We start from the raw sequence: 21,598 nt of genomic DNA on the forward strand, positions 1-21,598 counted from the left end.
TAGCAACCTAACAGCAAACCCAGCAACTGATACAAAAAAACGATTGCTGCATTCACCCATTAAATCTCACAAAACGGAAATATATGTATATTTATGCCACACTCTGTAACCACTTAGTTGCCTGCAAATCACTTTTGGACAGCTTCTCCCCAGCCAGCCAAGCACATACATGCATGATGAGGTTTAATGCACAAGGTCATTGTCTGTTGGAAACATTTGTTAATGAATTTTTGCATAAGTGTGAATGTTGTGTACAAAATACTAGTACTAAATAAGGAATAATATATATATGAATTGTACATTATAGGTAGTTACAGCAGTAACTATAAGGTTAATGCATTAAAAAAAGTGTAACTTCATTTTTATTTCTTCCCAATACAGGTTCTGTGTTTACGTGCCTTACAATAGCTTTGGGATTTTATCGTTTGTGGATGTAACATTCATTGGTCTGCACTATTTCTTACATTTTATAGTCATCTTCTAGTTTGCCATCGCAAACACACTTTAAATATGGATTATTTTGATAATCGGCTATATTACCAAAGAAAACAGCTTTCTGTGGAGCGAATGTTAATGTTTTTCCGTCCACTCATTCAAAACCGTATACTGATTTGGATTGTAAAGAATGTATAGCACAATAAATATATTATTTGGAGTCAAAAATATGTGTATTTTGTCATCTTGTATGTGGACAATAATTTTACTTCTATATTTAGCCTCTTGTGTCCAGATGGTATTTTCTGTGATGGGATCAGCCAAATTTTACTCTGATATAATGGAGAAAGGAATATTGCTGAACAGGGGCGGATCCAGGATAAAATGACAGGGGGGGCACATGATAAAAAAGGGTTTGGGTGGGGGAGGGGCGGTGTTAGTGGTGCCAGTGTACATGCTAAGAGAGCGGCAGGAGAGGGTGGGAATGGAATTAAAAATAGGCCCTGGCATTTAAAGTACGCAGGCCCACCATGGCAACAAAAGTGAAGGATGAAATTGTGCGCGCGCCAAAGGCGCGCTCCAGAAAAGGGTGTGTGGCCACTCAACAGGGGGCGTGTCAACACCATATACAACTTCTACACATTATGCAACAAAATACTAGACCCCATTATACTTGCCCCTTACACATGATGCCAAATGGAATGAGCCAAAATTGACATGATGCCACATGGATTGAACCAAAATTCAAATAATACCACATGGATTGTGTCAAAATTCACATAATGCCACATGGATTGAGCCAAAATTTACATAATAACACACACGGATTGATCCAAAATTCACATAATGCCAAATGGATTATGTCAAAATTCACATAATGCCACACAGATTGAGCCAAATGCATAAAATGCCATACGGATTGAGCCAAAATTCACATAATGCCACATGGATTGAGCCAAAATTCACATAATGCCACACGGATTGAGCCAAAATTCACATAATGCCACACGGATTGGGAAAAAATTCACATAATGCCACACGGATTGAGCCAAAATTCCCATAATGCCACATGGATTGAGCCAAAATTCACATAATGCCACACGGATTGAGACAAAATTCACATAATGCCACATGGATTGAGCCAGAATACACTTCATAAACAGGGACATTGTCCACCAAAGGCTTGCATTAAACATTTACACCATAATGTCCATTACACGTTAAGTTACACGCTATTATGTCCATTATGTGTTATGCCAAACACCATAATGCCTGTTAAAAATTATGCTACATAAGTGCTGCTTCTCTACATGCTCATTGCCAAGGGTTCCATGCACATTGCCAGAGGTTCCATGCTCGTTGCCATGTGGGATTACATGCTCATTGCCAAGGGGGAATACATGCTCGTGGTAAATGGGGGACAGCCGCCGCCAGGCAGAAGTGACAGCCACTGACAGTGGCAGAGCCTGGCTGTATTCAGAGCACTGCAGGTCCGGCTATTTGAAATAATACCCCTTTTGCAGAAAATGCATTCCCAGGTTGGCCCCTTTTACACCAGCCTAGTCCCTGCATTTTCTGGTGTGAGGGGGAGAGAAAACCACCCCTCCCCCCTTTAACCAGTTATCTCATTTAACCGGCTATATCTTCGGAACCAACTGACTCATTTACATGAGACAATTATTATATTGAAGAACTTTTGAGTGGGCTTTGAATAATTTTGGTCCAGTGAAACTGGAACGTTTGGTTCCAGAGTAATCTGCCCTCAAAGAACATGAACAGCCATGAAATTACATTTTAAAAATAAAAAAAAAATCGGTTTACACGCAATATCTCTGGAACCGATTGACCGATTTGGACCATCCTGGTATCATATTGAAGGCCCAACGATTTGGAATTGAATGAAATCAACCACAAGCTTCTGTGATGCCAGGGCGGGAACTGGCAGCCATCGGAACCAGGTGGGGGTCGGAATTGACGGGTCCCATATTATTCTATGAGGAAAAACGTTACAGGTTTGCCAGGCGATATCTCTGGTTCCCGGGGGGGCTAGAGACACGGGTCTTCGCTCGTTGGTAAGCCCTGGTCCTCAGCTACAAAATAAATGACAGGGGGGCACGTGCCCGGGTGCCCCCCCCCCCCCCCCTGAATCCGCCACTGTTGCTGAATATCATAAAATTCTATATTTAATATATACTGTTTGTATAAATGTGTGTGTGTGTGTGTGTGTGTAAAGGGGTAAATCCAGGAGTGGTGCAATCCAGGACTCTTATCTGCACAACAAAATGCAGAGTAGCAATCAATGCCCCCCACAAACTTGTTTTACCAACAGTGTGTGTGTGGTGTGCGTGTGTGTGTATGGTGTATATACATATATGTATATATAATTAGAGAAACAGCACACTGTCACTCACTGATTTAGACCTGATCGTACAGCTCCAATTCATACGGGCAGCTATCAGTTTAGAGTCCACCCCGCTCCAGTGAAATCCCGCCTTGCAAATGAATGTGCTGTGTGAATGGATATATACAGCTGCATATTCGTACTCACCTGAGCAATAATGTCCAAATCCTGATGGAAGCCGCTGACCGTTGAATGATTTTTACACTGGGAGCCAGTCATTGCAGCTGCTGCATAGCCCAGGAACTTATGAGTAGTTGGTTCAGGTGCAAAAATATAATTCCACTCCAACTCTAGTTCACAATATGCCACATAGCAGTGCTGGTGCGCCAATGTTATGCATATTTAGACATCCATCTGATTTCAGCTAGATCTCTTGCACTAAGGATAGGGCAGATGCATGCTACGTGATGTAGGCTGTTTTACCAAGCAGATGGATGTGATTGGTGCATTCTCACAAATGTGGCCAATTCTAAATTGCCCATAGTTGCTCAAATTTTCATATGTAGTCTCTGATGCATACACAGTTGCCCATCCTCCAACAGGACATACATGCATTTCTGTATCAGCCCTATGTTTTGGTTTGTTTATTTATTGGAACCTTAAAGACAGACTTATAGATGGAGCCGGCTCCATCCGACCCCGTGGCGATAGAGCTAGGCGGGGGTCGCCGCCCTGAAGCAGGAATGGGCATGGAGACACTGCCCAGCCGCCGTGATACTGGGACACGCATGAGACGCACGCGCGTCCCAGTCTCTATCGCTGGCGCTCGTCAGTAAAAGGCTTCCGGCGAGCACCGGCCAAAGATGGAGCCGGCTCCATCTATAGGACGTTTATGGAATGTATCTCTTAGGTAGGTCAAGAGCATACTCTTTCATGTAGATAAACAAAATAAAAAGCAGCCTAAACCAATTAAAAAGAACAATGCTGGAAATAAATATTAGAAATAAATCTGAACTCCTTATCAAATGATCTTAAAATACAGATTTATAAATGTTTTAGGTCCACACAATGGTACGAGACTAGGAATCTCTTAGGGGATGCCCCGATAGATCTTCCAGTGTCATAACTGCCTCATGTTCTGGTGGCCCTCCGGTTGTGTTCGCTCATATCTTTGTTATTTGTCTGTTCGGCAAAATTGTATAAGAAATTATACTATAATTCAATGTACCTTGATTCCATACTGTATTATTGTAACTAATACAACTGCATTTTATTGATTGTAATATTATAATGCTCAATTCTTAATAAAAAATATTTGGGAAAAAAAAGAAATAAATCTGAAGAAAATCAATAAAAAATTGAATGGTCTTTATAAAGTTTTAATAAGACATACGGTAGGCATTACTATATTAAAAACCATGGTAACAATCACAACGTAAATAATATAAAATGGCCACTCATAATTAAGAATATGCAATGAATTGTAGAGTCCATTCCTAGTTTTAACCTATACGAATAGCAAGTGAGCATATAGTTACCGTCCCTGGATGTGCTGGCAGGAGAAGAATGTCCGCTCAGTGTCCATGTGGTTGGCCTAATGCTGGAATAAATATTCAATATCCATAGGAAATGTAGTTGGGGACAGAATGTTGTTTTATCCGTAAGTTCCAAGCCAGAGGTGAATGGCCTGCGGGGCGATAACAGCTTGTGTCACTTTTACCCTGGTGCAGATGCCCACAAAGTCGGTATAAATGGGCAATCCTGTAGGGTTGTTCTGGACTGCGATCAAATATTCTTGGTAGAGAGTGGGTGTAGCAGCATTTATTGCCGCGTTTAGCTATGCCTAGTAGCTTTTTCAAAGGTAGTAGCGAAACTGGCGCGTTTCGCTATGCCTGGTAGCTTGTTTCATGTTAGATCAAGTAGATAAAGGAATAGTTCAATTTGAATGTTTGCATATTATCACCTCTCTTATTTTTGCATAACTTCTTTTGCATTTTTTGCAAGTAAAACAAATGGTGAATAGGTGCAAGTGTATGCAACATATAACTGATGTAATCTGGGTACAGATCAGCATGCATCTTACAATGCACGTAAATGCTCTCTTTTACCTGCAGCTTTTATAAGCGCAAATTATGTCTAATATGCATTTAAATTTGCATCAGGTTAAATGAGATTTGTGTTTATTATTTTCTTATAAGCCTGTTATGGTTTCATCTACAATGTTTATATTGTATCATCCTTGCTGCCTAAAGTCCCCTGGTTCCTCACTGTACAATACTCCAATAGATCTCCGTAATGGTTAATATCCTTGCTTAGTTTGTTGATTATACAACTTGGTGATGCATGTACAAACTACACACTAATAATAACCTGTAACGTGCGCGGGTACGTGCAAGCAGTGGTGGTGGGCAGAGCCCTCAGCCGGGACCGCTGTTTAGGACGGCCACGGCAAAGCCCTACACTAACTCTATTGGCCGTTCCGGGCAAGTGACCATAGGTTGCGAGGTGCTAGGCTTCTCCTTTAGTCGCCGCATTCGAAGGAGCGAGTTAAGTCTTGGATTGGACCAAGAGGACGATCTGACTAACAGGGCCTAGCTGGACTGAACACCCTGGCTAACGGCACCAGGCCTAGGACGGGGAATGTGACCGAGTCACAGACACCGGACCAAGTAATAACGGCGTGCCACCAAACAAAAAACACAGACCAACACTAAATGGTACTAACAGTACCCCAAAACAGGGGTGAGCCCACAACCGTGAGCCTCTCCGAGTCACGGGGAGCTGGACTAGGATAAAAATAACAATAACTAAGGATTACGGGCAGCTTGCCCACAGAAATGAATGATAAGGAACCGGGCTCCACTGGGAGCACTTACTTAACCGGACCGAATCCTCCGGCAGCACAGGATGGTAACGTGCACGCCCTGAGCGACTTGGCAGGACTGGATGGTGATATGCTGAGCAAGACGGAACCGGATAAAGACTGGACACTGACTGCAGCAAGATGGCAGCTGGACAACGGCTGAACCCCGGCTGGACAGTGACAGGACCACGATTGGATAAAGACCGCAGCAAGTTGGCAGCTGGACAACAGCTGAACCACGGCTGGACAACATTTGAAGCACGGCTGGACCACAGCTATAAAGCACAAGGACACAGCAGACCGGGACAACAGAGTACTGCAGGCACTCTGCAGGGAACAATATCACTGGCGGGCTGAGCTGGGCCAGATCCCTTAAAAGGGATGTGCTGGTCAATCAGCCGCCACCACCGGACTAAGTCCCCTAATAAAGTTAATCTAATCCCCTGGTTGCCAAGCAACCTCCGGGCGACGCGGCCAGAGCACTGACAGTGTCCCCCGGCCGGGCGGATTGACGCGCCGCGGCCGGGCAGACCTGTCACTCAGTCTGTCCCCGTCGGGCAGAAGTACCCGGTCCGCCCTTCTAAGCCGCAGCAGCGCTTCCATCAGTGCTGCTGACATAACCAAGACAATGTTTATATATTTACGCTTTTGCTCTAAGGAATTGGGGCCACTTCTAAGACCTTAACTCCATACCTTTCCTACTTTGCTGCCTCTCCTCCTTGTTCTCTGTTGTGGGTGGCAAAGGGAGACCTCCAGGGTAATTAGGGGACTTGTTCACCTTCCCAGGGGTGGGCTGGGAATACCACTCCATTTTTAAGAGTCTCCCTGCCAGTCCGGAATGTTAGGCAAGTATGCCTTAATAGGTTGGAAAGTGGGTATAGTGGCAGTATGGGGGGGGGGGGGTCAGTAGGTTGCAGTTTTGCCTAAAGTGCTGAGAAGCCTTACACCGGCCCTGGACCTCATAGAGGGGGCTCTGGGTGACTAATGTGCTCATGAAATGGAAACACGCATGCCCCATCTGGGACAATGGCCTGCCGCCTGGCTGCAACTAGTCAGCCCAGCAAATAGTTCAGCATGCCGCAATACATGCGTCCACGTTTAAGCACTGTGGCAACGATAAGTGTGGCTACTTCTGGATATATGTATTTAAATATGAGTATGTATATATATTTATTATATTTGTGTGTTTGTTTTATATACTATTTAAATATGCACTCCAAATGAGCAATAATATAGCTGACTGGGGTGCCTTCTTAGGGCCTTGCAGAGTCCAAATACAATCCACCAGTAAAAAAGCAGCACTCCCCAGACTTGTCATTAAATAAAACTTGGTTCTTTGTTGCATACAGTACGAATGGCATTTTGTGGAGTACTCCCATCTTCAGAGATAAGCATATACACACACAATGTAACTGAATGCACATATATAAAGTCATATCCGTTACCAATTAAAATGAAATGATTACGATGTACAGGACAACACATAGAGAGGGACTTTTTCTACCCAATATTTAGAGCTACTATCCTGCATGTCTCCTCAATCTTGGAATGGTCAAGAGCTGACTTGCTGAAGCAATAGGTGCAGATTGGACAACACACAATGCTCATCCTGCTCTTCATAGCACCATGGCTCCCCAGCTCTTCCCACCCTACCATTGGTCCTACATTCTCCTATTTGAGATCTGTTTGAAGAAATCCCTTCATTTCATCCTTAGACCTCCCCAAATTTATCATCCTTTTCACATGTCTACTCCCCTCCACCCGGGCTGGACCTTAGAGCCCGGAGTTGGTAAGACAGGGGCATCTTTCAAATCCAACAGCTGGTGACTGGGTGCAGGATTGCGTCGTTTGCTGACATACAAGACAACTGGAAATTAACTTAGAATTGTGAGTGATATTTGCAGGTACGTCACTTTCATTTTCTGGGTCCCTCCGGCACCCTCCACAAGACCCTTTTGAACTCCTTTGTGCTGGTTCCTCACCTCCTTCCCATGTTATTTATTTGATATACAATCTCCTTTTGGAAGATATTTTGGGTCTTCCGCATTTTACTAAAACATGGGACCTGGAGTTGGGTGAAGCAGTGGTGGAGAACACCTTGATTAAGACACTTTGTTTGGCACATTCATGCTCTCCTAGTATTGGTGTTCCAGACACCCATTACAAGTTAATTTCCCGCTGGCACAGGTGCCCGGATACTCTCTCCAAGATGGGAATTGGGTTACCCAATGTTTGCTGGCAGTGTTTTAAAGCCCCTGATAACCCACTTCACATTTGGTGGCAATGCTCCCAGTTTGTTTTGCCCGGAAGTTCTAAAGCTCTCCGCAATCATCATAGGAAAGCCAGTTCCCGTTAATCCGTTGTTCCAGCTGTTTTGCTGGTTCCCTGCTCCCATCTGAAAATATACAAAATTTATTCTATGCTATCTCTAAATAACACTGCTAAGTCAGTTATTACGGTAAAGTGGCCCTCCTCCAATCAATTCCTATATGGAGACAGAAGATATTCTGTCTTCCATGATGGCAACTATGCAGCCTTTAGAGATATGTGGTTCTGTTGGTTCAAAGACTCCAAAACCTTGAAGGATATTATTAAATCACTCCCCCTTAAGCCTCCCCAGGCCATGTAGGACTTCCTAGGTCAGTGATTTTCTGGCTTTGAAGATTTATTTATGTACTCTCTCCATTTGATTAGTTTTTATAATTGTCTAAGTCAGGGGTTACCAATCTTTTTTGAATCACGGCACCCTAGAGTATCAGAATTTTTTCACGGCACCCCTAGGCCAAAAAAATAAAAAGTACATTAAATATATCAAATTAAGTACAGTAGATTTTTTATACTGTATATTATCCTTAGGTTCAGTTATGTGGGGGTATGATCAGGGGTGGATTGGGGACTAAAAGTGGCCCTGGAAAATTTCTGAAAGTGGCCTCATGTGGGTGGCAACAAATCAATAAAGGGTGGAGCCAACATAATAGTAGGCGGAATTATTACATCACTATACTTAGATACATTGTTGACAGGCAAAACTAATGCTACACACTGTAATGCACATTACACATCATGTCAGGGCTTTACAAATTTTCGTAAAACAGGAATAGTGCGCACCGCAGGCGCGCGCCAAAAATTCACACCGTAATGCCTATTAAAAGTCACACACCCATTACATAGTATACCACATGCAACAATGGCCTGCCAGGCTTGCTGGTGCCGGGCCCCCCAACTAACGACTACACTACGTACAAGAACCGTTGTTAGTGTTACCTATGATTTTAATTCTAGCCCACAAAGCAATTTACTGCAGACTTTTCTTTAACCGTAATCCTGTATTAAAACATACATCGCTCTCATACATGCTCCGCCACTCTCATACATACATACATACATACATACACCGTTCTACTACATACACCAATCTCACACATACACCACTGTCTTACATAAAACACCGCCACTCTCGTACATACAGTACATGCATGCATACAATGTTCCTGTCACATCCGCCATGGTGTTTTGCCCAAGATCCCTGTACTGTGCCCAGCCCTGGACCCTCTAGGTGCACTAGAAACCATGGCGCTCACCTCTGCTATGTCTCTGGCTCCACTGGGGTACATGTGGCCGTGTTGTCATCGCGTGGTGACACTGGTGTATTGTGCTCCAGCTCCATGCAGGACATGAGTAGCATATCGCCATGTGTGTTTGTGCCTGGTCTGTGTCTGTGTAAAGGCCGGTGCTTGTGTAGCTGCATACAATCAGGGCTTCCCAGCCTCTCCTGCACGGCTCCGCCTCCCTCTCTGATTGCCTGACCAATCCCGGCACAGCTCACTTGGTAAGTACTGGCTGCTCAGGCTAGTACAATGATGTCGAGACCGTAGCATCATTGCTCCTATCTGGCTCTGTAGTACTCACTACAATCCTGAGCTTCCGCTCTCACCTGGCTCTGTAGTTCCCACTACAATCCTGAGCTTCCCCTGGAGAAGATCCTGCTGGCCATTTACTGCATCAAGTACCACCGGACTCTGCTTACCGCCTATGTGGACAGCGAGGTCAGATCCTCAAAGGGGTCTCACCTTGCTATACTCCCGACGGTCACTTCCAAAGGTTACCTCTGGCAGCAGCCACGACCACATACTGCAAGGATTCCTCTTCTCCAGTTATCTTCATTTATTATCTTCCAATCCTCCAATCTTCAAATCCTCATCCACATCAACCAATCATTGAATCTTCAAATCATCATCCAATCCGCAACCAATCATCCAATCTTCAAATCATCATCCACATCACAAATCATCCAATCTTCCAACCTTCATCCACATCATCCAATCTTCCAATCTGCAATACAATCTTCATTCGTTCTTCAAGTCATCCAATCCTCAATTCCTTCTGCAACACTTAATTACTACTCCGGTTTATATTCTATTCCACGCTTCAATTATATTGCAATATTCTTCAAGGACCAAGCTTCATCATCTATTATAATACTTACTGGACAATTGACTTTATATTTGCATACTTGCCATATACCGTTTTTATCAGCATTATCACTGTCTGCAATATCTTCATTAAATTCATTATATTTTTTCCTCCTTGTTTCACTCCCTTCTGTCGTGGATGCAACCACCATACGTTAAGCACCCAGCCTCCGTTACTCTCCAGCTGGTGCTTCTAAGAGTGTGACAGTTCCCATTCATCCCATACCTCCCTCATGCTAGTGCACACAACGTAATCCTGTATTGAAACATACATCGCTCTCATACATACTCCGCCACTCTCATACATACATACATACGCCGCCACTCTCATACATACACACATACATACATACACACCGCCACTCTCATACTGTACATACACCAATCTCACACATACACCACTGTCTTACATAAAACACCACCACTCTCGTACATACAGTACATGCATGCATACAATGTTCCCATTCATCCCATCCCTCCCTCATGCTAGTGCACACACCGTAATCCTGTATTAAATCTCTCCAAGCGGCTACTGTCCTGCCTCCTCTTCAGGCCATGTACTGTATGTTATATAAAATTAAAATGAGTCCCCTGCCCAGCCGTCGCTGATAAGCGGCCACCCACGCCACATGCAGCAGCGCTGTCCACTGCACTGCCCCCTCCAGAGGCAAAACAAGTGAGTTGTGGGCCCCGGTTCAAAAAATATGGGTTGGGCCCCCCAAACACACACAAAAAAAAACACATTGTGGCTTGCTTTCTTTACTTCAAATTTAAAGCCCATTATACACTGTAGTGCCCATTACACACTGTAGTGCCCATTACACATTATACCGCACACCGTAGTGCCCATTCCATATTATGCAGCACACCATAATGCCCATGACCTATTACGCCGCACACAGTAATGCCCATTACACATTGTTACACACCGTAATACAAATTAAACATTATACTGCACACCGTAGTGCCTATTCCATATTATGCAGCACACCATAATGCCTATGACATATTATGCTACACACCGTAATGCCCATTATACATTATGCCACACACTGTAGCGTCCATTACAAATTCACACACTGTAATGCAAATTACACATGATACCGCCCATTACCTATTATGCAGCACACGATAATGCCCATGACATTATGCCACATACCGTAATGCCCATTACACATCATAGCATCCATTCCATATTAGGTTGCACACCATAATGCCCATGAAATATTATGCCACACACTGTAATGCCCATTATGCTGCACATTGTAATGCCCATTTCACATTATACTGCACACTGTAATGCCCATTACACATTATGCTACTGTAATGCTCCGCAGCACTCCTGCTTATACAGTTAGCACATAATGCCCCCAGTAGTGTCTATTACATATAATGCCCCCAGTAGTGTCCATTACACACAATGCCCCCAGTAGTGTCCATTATACATAATGCCCCATAAAGTGTCCCTTACACACAATGCCCCCAGTAGTGTCCATTATACATTATGCTCCCTGTAGTGCCCCTTACAATAGCAATGCTCACTTTTTTGCAGGCTGGTATCAGGCATTCATGGAAGGAGAGGAGTGCGGAGCTGCCACTGGGTCCTTGTGTATTGTGGCTCCGCTGTTCTGTTGGTGGTAGGGAGCTTCCAGTTGTTTGGAGCTGCTGTCGGCTAAGGTGCCACTTTATGGTTTGTCAGGGACATGGGCAGAGGAGAATCAGCTTCATGACTTGGCTGAAGAGGGGGACAAAATCAGGGCTAGTCAGGAGGGTGTGGGGGGGAGCTGCAGGCTCTTGACTGGCTCTGTGGGGACAGGGGGAGAGGAGCAGTAGCTTCATGATTCCTCCTCCTTAATATAGACCATGCTGCCAATAATCAATAATGCCATGATCACATAATATATTAAATAAAAATATGAGTCCCTGATCGGCGGCAATGCCGCATACAGTGCCCTGCTACTATATATGGCCCCGCCTCCTCTCGCCCGCTGTTCTCCGAGTGACCGAGTCCTGGAGAACAGCGGGTGGGAGGAGATGGCTCACATACAGTAGTAACAGCGCACTGTGAGCGGCGTTGCCACCGATCGGGGACTCATATTTTTATTTTATACATTTATGTGATCATGCAATATTGATTATTGACAGCATGGTCCATGTTGTGGAGGAGGAGGGGCAGTGCAGTGGACAGCACCGCTCGGAGAGAGCCTCAGATCGAACTAGCAGTCCAACGCCAAGACACACAAGCAGTGAGAGAGACTGCTCCATGCAGGAGGAAGGTGAGAGACTCCCTGAAGCACCGACCCAGGAAGGGAGAGATACCCCATTGTGACACCCGCACTTCTACAGATCTGCCCCATGCTGTCCCTGCACAATTAGTGGTCCTTAACAAAGCTGCGAGGATGCAGAGAGCAGATCCCTATAAAGCATCCTGAGCAGGAATGGGACCCCTCATTCGCTCCCTGAACAATGGCTGCCCCGTGGATGCTTTGGATGTGGCTCCTGCTCTCCATCACCTTCAACATCCTTCCCACTGGTGTGTCCCAGACACCTCTCCCACACACGGACCAGTGTGTGTGTGTGTGTGTGTATATATGTGTGTGTAGACTGTTTAAATTGTATCTTACTTTTTTTTTTTTGGGGGGGGGGGGGGCTGGATGGGGTGCAGCTGTGCTCTGCCTCTGTCTGTATATGGCTCCTCCTCATCTTCCTGATGTGCAGTACATGCACAGACACTCTCATACATACACGCACCATCACTCTCACACTGTACATACATACTCCGGCACTTTCATAGTTACATACATACACTATCACTCTCATACATACTCCGGCACTCTCATACATACATACATACATACACCCTGCCGCTCTCATACATACAGTACATGCACAGACACTCTCATACATACATACACCCTGCCGCTCTCATACATACAGTACATGCACAGACACTCTCATACATACACGCACCATCACTCTCACACTGTACATACATACAGTAACACCATCACTCTTATACTGTACATATGTACATACATACTCCGGCACTTTTTATAGTTACATACATACACTATCACTCTCATACATACATGCACCCTGCCGCTCTCATACATACATACACCCGGCTGCTCACACCACCATTTTTATACATACATACATACATACATACGCTGCTGGTCTCATATATACATACATGTACCCACCACCACGCTCATACATATATGCATACATACACTGCCTCTCTTATATCCATCCAATTCCAATCATATATAAATGGACACACCTCCTCCAGCTCCATACACATATACAACCCCCCCCCCCAACCCCCATATCCCCTCCCAAACAATAAAACATAACCCCAGTGCGGTTCCATACTCAATTACAAACACCAACTACCCCCACTTAAACCTTAGCACGGCACTGCAGCTCCATATGAATACACAGAATTTTCCGCCCCCCCCTGCGCGCATTAACGCTGACACTACCTACCCCGGGTGGTAACCTCTATCAGCCGGGCGGGCCTCAGTTTGCAGGAAGGGTTCCGTCCTAACTGCTGGCAGGCCTGCTACCCTCTCCCTGCTTATGATGCAGCCACCAGCCATCTCGGATGCTCCCGGCTCCATGGTCCCTCCTGCTGGTCCGACTCTGCTCTGCTGCTCGGCGGTCATGCGACTGGGGGTGGAGCGGAGGTGGAACCTGCAGACAGTATGTGTTGTGTATTGTGATGTGAACCCAGGACTACACTGCACACAGGAACACACGGTATGGCAGCAGTGTGCAGGGGCCGGCCCAAATTGCTGGAAATGGGACTGGCCTGGGCAGCAACTGTCACCCTGCCCCGCGGCCCAGCCTGACTCTGCACCTGCAGCCTTCGGCCTCAGGGGTGGCCGGCCTCCCGGGAAACTTCCCGATAAGTTTAATGGCCAATCCGCCCTTGGGTATGATTTTCTTCTATTTGTACACATATTTTATTATTGGCAGTAATCAGAACTGGTTTTGTCCATAAAACAGACCCATACATAATTTGAATTGGTCCTGGACCACCAACCCGTGGCACCCCTGCAAGTGTCCTGAGGCACCCCAGGGAGCCACAGCACACAGTTTGGGAACCACTGGTCTAAGTGGATTTTGCACTTATATTTTTAACCCTTCTAGAAGCCGGAGCTGTTCTCTCCCCCTCCCTCCTCCTCCTTCTTCTCCCTCTGTTTTTCTCTCTCTCGCTTTCCTTTCTTTCCTTGCTTCACCTAAATCATTTTCTTTTTGAATGGTTCCTTGATTGTTATGCTTGCTTTCTCTAGGTCTAAATACAGAGCCGGCCCTAGGCATAGGCAAACTAGGCAAATGCCTAGGGCGTTTGGAAAGCCTAGGGCAGGCTTTCCCAACCACGGTCCTCAAGGCACACCAACAGTGCAGGTTTTATAGATATCCAGGCTTGAGCACAGGTGACTTAATTAGTACCTGAGTGATTCTGATTAAACCATCTGTGCTGAAGCCTGGATATCACTAAAACCTGCACTGTTGGTGTGCCTTGAGGACCATGGTTGGGAAAGCCTGGCCTAGGGGCACCAGCAGCTTCTGTTGATTAAAATGATATGCAGGATGCCTATATTCTGTGTGGGAGTGAGGCTGTATCTGCATATGAAATAGTGTATTCATGGAAAACACTGTAATAAAGCATTCCGTATGCAGGTACAGCCACAGTCGCACACAGAATATAGGCATGCTGCATATCATTTTAATCATTAGAAGCTCATTGTGTGTCCTGGTTACATAACAATGCAAATAAGACAACTTTTCACAAAAAAGGTGCCCGATGTTAGCAGATCTGTCCGGGAGCTGCATGGCCTATTGAGACAAGATGTATGAGGAATCATCTGTATCCAAGCAGAGGCAGTGGTCACAGTGTTAGCGGCTGTGCGAGTGCTGTCTGCGGGTGGGTTGGTTGTGCAATAGTGTTCGGCATATGTGTAAGGGGCATTATGTGTGTCATGTATAAATGCATTAATAATGTGTGACATATGTGTAATAGGCAAATGTGTGTCATGTGTATAAGGGCATTAATAATGTGCAACATGTGTGTAATGGGCATTATGTGTGTCATGTGTATAAGGGCATTAATAATGTGCAACATATGTGTAAGGGGCATTATGTGTGTCATTATGTGCATGAAGGGCATTAATAAAGGTTGGCATAATGTATAAGGGGCATTATGTTTATAAGGACATTAATAATGTGTGTCATGTTTAAGGGGCATTACTGTGTGTTGTTATCAGGGGTGCCAAGAGAAAAGGGATGGGGGTACAAATTACCCAGGCCAAAGTCTGATGGAAGGGCCCAGTGGGGGCCCCCGGGCCACCCCCCCCCCCCCTTAAGTGACAGCAGTAGCTGCAGCTCTTCTCCTCTGCCCAGCACACACTGCTTTGTGCTGGGTTGCAGTGTGGCCATGGTAACGTGAATAAGGGATGTGAATAAGGGACACCATCGCATGATATAATGTGAATAAAGTTGCACTACTGTGTGGCATAATTTTAGTTGGGGTACTATTGTGTGGCCATGCCCCTTCCCAGCAAGAACACACCCCTGTTTGGGCTGCGCACCGAATGTGCGCACTGTTTCTATTTAAAATATTGCTGGTAGGAGCACCAAAATGATGACTGCTATGATGAGGGTTGATGGTGCTGGGAAAGGGGAGCAGGGTCAGAGGCGGAACTAGTGGCAGTGCTAAGGGGCACTAGCCAAAATCTTGCCTAGGGCGTCATTTAGGCTAGGGCCGGCTCTGGCCATTGGTAAAGAAAAAGAAAGAGAACCACAGGCACGGCCAAAGCTGCTGTACAGGGAGTGTGTGATTCTCCCAATTATGTAAAACGGAAAGAATATATGGATGTACAGTAGGGCGGAGTGAAAAAACTGAAATTGAGAAATTCAAAATCGGCTAGTGTGGGAAAGTTGTGACTTGACCTGAATAAGAAATGTGCAAAAGCATTTTGATCTGAGTCAACATCTTCTGTTCTGGCAAGAGGCCTGAAGTTTCACTTTTTAGGTGAAAATAACGAAACCTATGAAGATGCTCCGATCTAGTTATAATTATGTCCGGATGTCTTAGAGTGGTTCATTAATATACTTTAGCATAGTAAAAGAGAGTATGAGATTGTCCTAGTGCAAAGTGACTAACTTTGGCAGGAGAAAAAATCCCTAATAATTGACCCATTCTCATGGTCACAATTGTGAATATTGTGTTTTCTCCTGAACGTGTTTATAATAGAAGAAGCACAAATACTCTAAATGGAATTTCAGTGACACTGTGTGAAATATAACACTATATAATAGCCCTTAATCAGACCTGATCGCAGTACAAATTTGTTCTCAAAATGGGCAAAACAAATGCTGCATTGCAGGTGGGGCTGATGTAACGTGCTGAGAGAGTTAAATTTGGGTGGGGTGTGTTGAAACTGAAATCTAAATTGCAGTGTAAAAATAATGCAGCAGGTATTTACCCTGCACAGAAACAAAATAACTCAACACAAATCTAAAGGTGGCCATACAGATCGATTGTCAGATCTGGCTGGTTGGAACAAATACCTGGTAATATCTGAATGACAGTTTTTGGCAGTTTTCCAGCATTTCAAAGCAAAGTGCTCTCATCCATTACCAGTATTTTGTTCCAAACAGACAGATCGAACAATAAATCTGTAGATGTATGGCCACATTAATTCCCTCTGCACATGTTACATCTGCCCCACCTGCAGCTGCATTACAGCATATAATTATGCCAAAGATAAGCCAGGGGGGGATTGGCCCGCCGGGAAACCAGGCCATTTCCCGGTGGGCCGGCCAGATTTCCACCTTGCTGGGCCACCGACCGTGCTACCAGGGCCGGCTGCCCAGTCCTGCACTGCCGCCAGCAGGGACCTGGAGCGGGCAGACAGTTCCAGCAGGATGTCGCCACGGCAGTGGTGATGGCTGCTGTGCCCGGGACAAGGAGACCCTGCGGCAGGGCCGTCTTTTTGTATGGGCTTAATGGACACTTGCCCAGGGGCCCCAATTGTATAAGGGCACTATGCTGATAGCTGAGGATCCCCTTTTTCCAGGGATACCAGAATTTTGAAAATCGGCCCTGGGGAACTGCAGATATCCAACTTCAAAGCAGCAGTCCACATCCGACCTGTTAATTACAATTTCCAGTCATATTTCTCAGGTTCTCTCTGACACTAGCGGCTTGTCTCTATCATGCCCAGAACCAGAGATATCAGCCTTCAAGCAGCCGGTCCCTGCTCCAGCTCCAAACGTCTGGTGTAGTTTTATATTTTTGTCAATGGATTGCTCTGGCTCCTGATATCTGATCCCCAAGTCCCCAGCACCTCCTGAAAGTTGGGACTAGGTTTTTATACTAGGCTAAGAAATCGATTTCCAGATAATGGCGATATCTGCAGTCAAACAAGCTGCCCTTCCACCGGAAAATGACGAATATTAAGCCCACTCCATTATCCAACCGTCCCCTGTGTATAAAACACCCCCTACCTCCCTGGAAGTCATTTACAAGGGACCCTTCATTCAGCTCAGTGTCCCCTTCTACACGTTAGTGTTCACCCTCCCACCACCTGTGCAGTAAAGGAGTAATTAGCAGAAGTTACTGCTCCAGGTCCTACATGTTGAATGGAAGATAGAGCACCCCCTGCCACCCGTGGGACATCAAAGCTGCTGCTGATACCACCCCCCACCCCTAGGAGGGGAGAATGGGTAAGGGCCCCAGTGCATTGCTTTGCCCAGGTGCCCACACTGCTGTTAAGACGGCCCTGCTGCCTAGAAATGAACACAGTGATTGGCATATATGTATTGCTGGACACCACTCATAGAATGATTAACCTGTTGTTTTTTGAATCAATGTTCTTGTTTTTTTCCCCCTTAACATTAGATGTATTTGTTTATTTATGTATTTACAGTTTCTTATATAGCTCAGCAGATTCCGTTGCGCTTTACAATAGTAGACAGTGATAAAACAAACTGGGTAATGACAGACAGACTTGGGGGTTAGAGGGCCCTGCTGCAAGCTTACAATTTATTACATCATAATACACTTCAACGTATTTAACAGTTAATATATTGGCTTATCTTTGGCATAATTATATGCTGTAATGCAGCCCAATCATGTTCCCAGTATAGGGGATGCAACATTGTTTTTCTGTCAATAAACAGAAGTGATATGTAAAATGATACATTAGACAGTTTACACTTACTTGTAATACTTATTGTAACAGTTACTGTTTTTCAATAACAGACTGCAACAGTTATTTCTTATTTATATACACAGGATTGTCTATCTTTGTATATGCACTGCAAAGAGAGCAGCATAAATCCAATTTCATGTATTTCAGTGACACTGTGTGAAATATAACACTGCATAATGGCCCTTAATCAGACCTGATCGCAGTACAAATTTGTTCTCGAAATGGGCAAAAAAATGCTGGACTGCAGGTGGGGCAGATGTAACATGTGCAGAGAGATTTAAGGTGGCCATACATCTACAGATTTATTGTCCGATCTGTCTGGTTGGAACAAAATCCTGGTAAAAGATGAGAGCAAATGACAGTTGACCATTTGCTTTGAAATGCTGAAAAACTGTCATTCAGATATTACCAGCTGTTTATTCCAACCGGCCCAATCTGACAATCGATCTGTAGATGTATGGCCACCTTTAGATTTGTGTGAGTTATTTTGTTTCTGTGCAAGGTAAATACCGGCTGCATTATTTTTACACTGTAATTTAGATTTCAGTTTCAACACACCCCACCCAAATTTAACTCTCTCAGCACGTTACATCTGCCCCATCTGCAATGCAGCATTTGTTTTGCCCATTTTGAGAACAAATTTGTACTGGGATCAGGTCTGATTGAGGGCTATTATGCAGTGTTATATTTCACACAGTGTCACTGAAATTCCATTTAGAGTATTTGTGCTTCTTCTATTATAAACACGTTCAGGAGAAAACACACAATATTCACAATTGTGACCATGAAAATGGGTCAATTATTAGGGATTTTTTCTCCCACCAAAGTCAGTCACTTTGCACTAGGACAATCTCATACTCTCTTTTACTATGCTAAAGTATATTAATGAACCACTCTAAGACATCCGGACATAATTTTAACTAGATCGGAGCATCTTCATAGTTTTCGTCATTTTCACCAAAAAAGTGAAAATTCAGGCCTCTTGCCAGAACACAAGATGTTGACTCAGATCAAAATGCTTTTGCACATTTCTTATTCAGGTCGTCACAACTTTCCCACACTAGCCGATTTTGAATTTCTCAATTTCAGTTTTTTCACTCCTCCCTAATGTACAGCGCTAGGTTGTAACTGAAAAAGTATACACTACCACATGTGAATAAATTTATAACATTTATTAAGTGGTCAAAAATAGTATATAGTATATATTTTATTGTTCATTATGAGAGTTCTCATTAAATTATACTATTTTTGATCGCTTAATACATGTTATAAATTTATTCACATGTGGTAGTGTATACTTTTTCAGTTACTTTACAACCTAGCACTGTACATCCATATATTCTTAAATCGCAGCCATCTCTATCACACCCACACCTCCCCCTTGTCCTATCCCTGCTTCAGACGCAGCGGGGCCGTCCGTTCAGTCTCCCTCTCACTTCTCCGCTCCATCCCACAGCGATATGCGCCCGCAGCACTTCAACCCTCTAGCGCAGTGGTTCCCAACCCTGGTCCTTAAGTACCCCCAACTGTACACGTTTTCCAGGTCACCCAGCAGGTGCACAGATTATTCAGGCACATTTTAAAAGATCCACAGGTGGAGCTAATTATTTAACTTGTGATTCTGTGTAGAGCCCTGGAAAACGTGCACTGTTGGGGGTACTTGAGGACCAGGGTTGGGAACCACTGCTCTAGCGTATCACAGGCTCAACACAGCAACAGCTGACTGCCAGGGATTCCCTCATGATGCATGTCCCACACACCCCCCGCCACCTCTGCTGGTGCTGAGTGACAGCTCCCAGCCGGGCGGCGTCAGAGTGGGTTTTGGCGCAACTTTACCCTATTTAAATCCAGTCAAGCTGCCGTATCTGCACCCCTGAGGAAGACTGGCAGGCAGCCAGTAGAAACTACTGTTGGGTCAACCTATATACACTTTAATCATGTACTGCCTCTGAATACAATTCTTCTTATCACCTAACTGAGAGTGCTGGTTCTTTTCCTCTCCTTCAAGGGAGGTAAGTGTTGTTATTTATTCATCTTATGGACCTTGTATCGCTGCTCTTATAATCTCATCCCTGCATACTCCTATACTAAGGTTGGGCACCAGCAGAAATTATCGTGCATAGTTTGGGATACGCTGGCAGCATCCCTTAGTGCACACTACCATATATGTCAAAAAGTTAATCACTTTTCAAGTGTCTGTGATACTCAAATATGCTGTGAGGATAAGCCCTTCCCCTCATACAAATGTCTACACAAACCAGTAGTGACATTACTTCAACACTACAATTCACTGATGCTGACAGAGAGAGAATTCTGTTTGCGGATACTGATTCTTTGGCTTTTGACAAAGACAGCTCATAAGATACCTACTTGGATTTACTAAAACTGAGTAAACGTCAGATAGAGCTCCAACTCCATGGGCTCACAGTGTCACAATACCATAAGGAACAGCTAATTACATGAGGGTTTAGAATACGTAACCAACCTACCTTGGGTAGACATAATAATGACCTTTGCGATCCAGGTCAATTCAAGATATTGCTTGTACCTATATGTTATTTGTTCATTCTGTCCTTGTCGGAAATTGTTTGTTTGGTTCTTTTGGAAAATGTAAAACTCTTAATAAAAATGATTGAATTTAAAAATATAATAATAATGACTTTTGCACTAAATGGTGTAATATATTAAACAAATGTTCCCAGGACCTTATGTTATTAATAATTGAACAGACAAGTGCGGATCTCGCAGTCATCAAGGAAGAGATTGCACAACTACACGAAACGGAGCCCTATAAAGTACTACAACAACCTGAAGGAGAACTTCTAAAGAAACTCGACAAAGAACTTGAGAAATACAAGGAAAACCTGTTGAAATTTAAAAAGACTAAATATAAACAAGTTAAACTTGATTTTAAAGAAAGCAAGGTCTACGCGTGGTACTCCAGAGTTGAGCAAAGGAGATTTTGCCCGCAATTTACGAGTGGTGGAGGCAGGAGACCTGTAACACAATTTACAGACATACAGGGTGACATTCTATGGACTGCGATTTGCGTTTTTTGGCGTTAATTAGACAACAAAATGGCGATATCGCATTTTTCCTTCAAATCGCCAATTTAATGGGATGCGCTAAGGGACTGAAATCGCATATTATGTGCGTTAAGGTATGCCGACCAAAAGTGCGAGATTAATTCGCATTTTTATCGCATCCAGATGTTTTCAAATAGAAAAGTATACAACTCGCTTATTTAATGCAATGCGCATTC

At 44.3% G+C, this 21,598-nt stretch overlaps 1 protein-coding gene across 3 annotated transcripts in view; it reads left to right on the forward strand.

The window, feature by feature from the left end:
• MCUR1 (mitochondrial calcium uniporter regulator 1) overlaps window positions 1-657 on the forward strand; it is a 41,811-nt gene extending 41,154 nt beyond the window's left edge. For all 3 annotated transcript variants that reach the window (XM_083187891.1, XM_083187892.1, XM_083187890.1), the window contains one exon: window positions 382-657. In XM_083187891.1, the coding sequence (XP_083044017.1) occupies window positions 382-437 (56 nt within the window). In that variant the 3' untranslated portion in view covers window positions 438-657. The remainder of the gene's footprint in view (window positions 1-381) is intronic.
• The last annotated feature ends 20,941 nt before the right edge of the window (window positions 658-21,598 follow it).

This window comes from Crinia signifera, chromosome 5, assembly GCF_055691185.1.
Source record: "Crinia signifera chromosome 5, ASM5569118v1, whole genome shotgun sequence".
Classification (NCBI taxonomy): domain Eukaryota; kingdom Metazoa; phylum Chordata; class Amphibia; order Anura; family Myobatrachidae; genus Crinia; species Crinia signifera.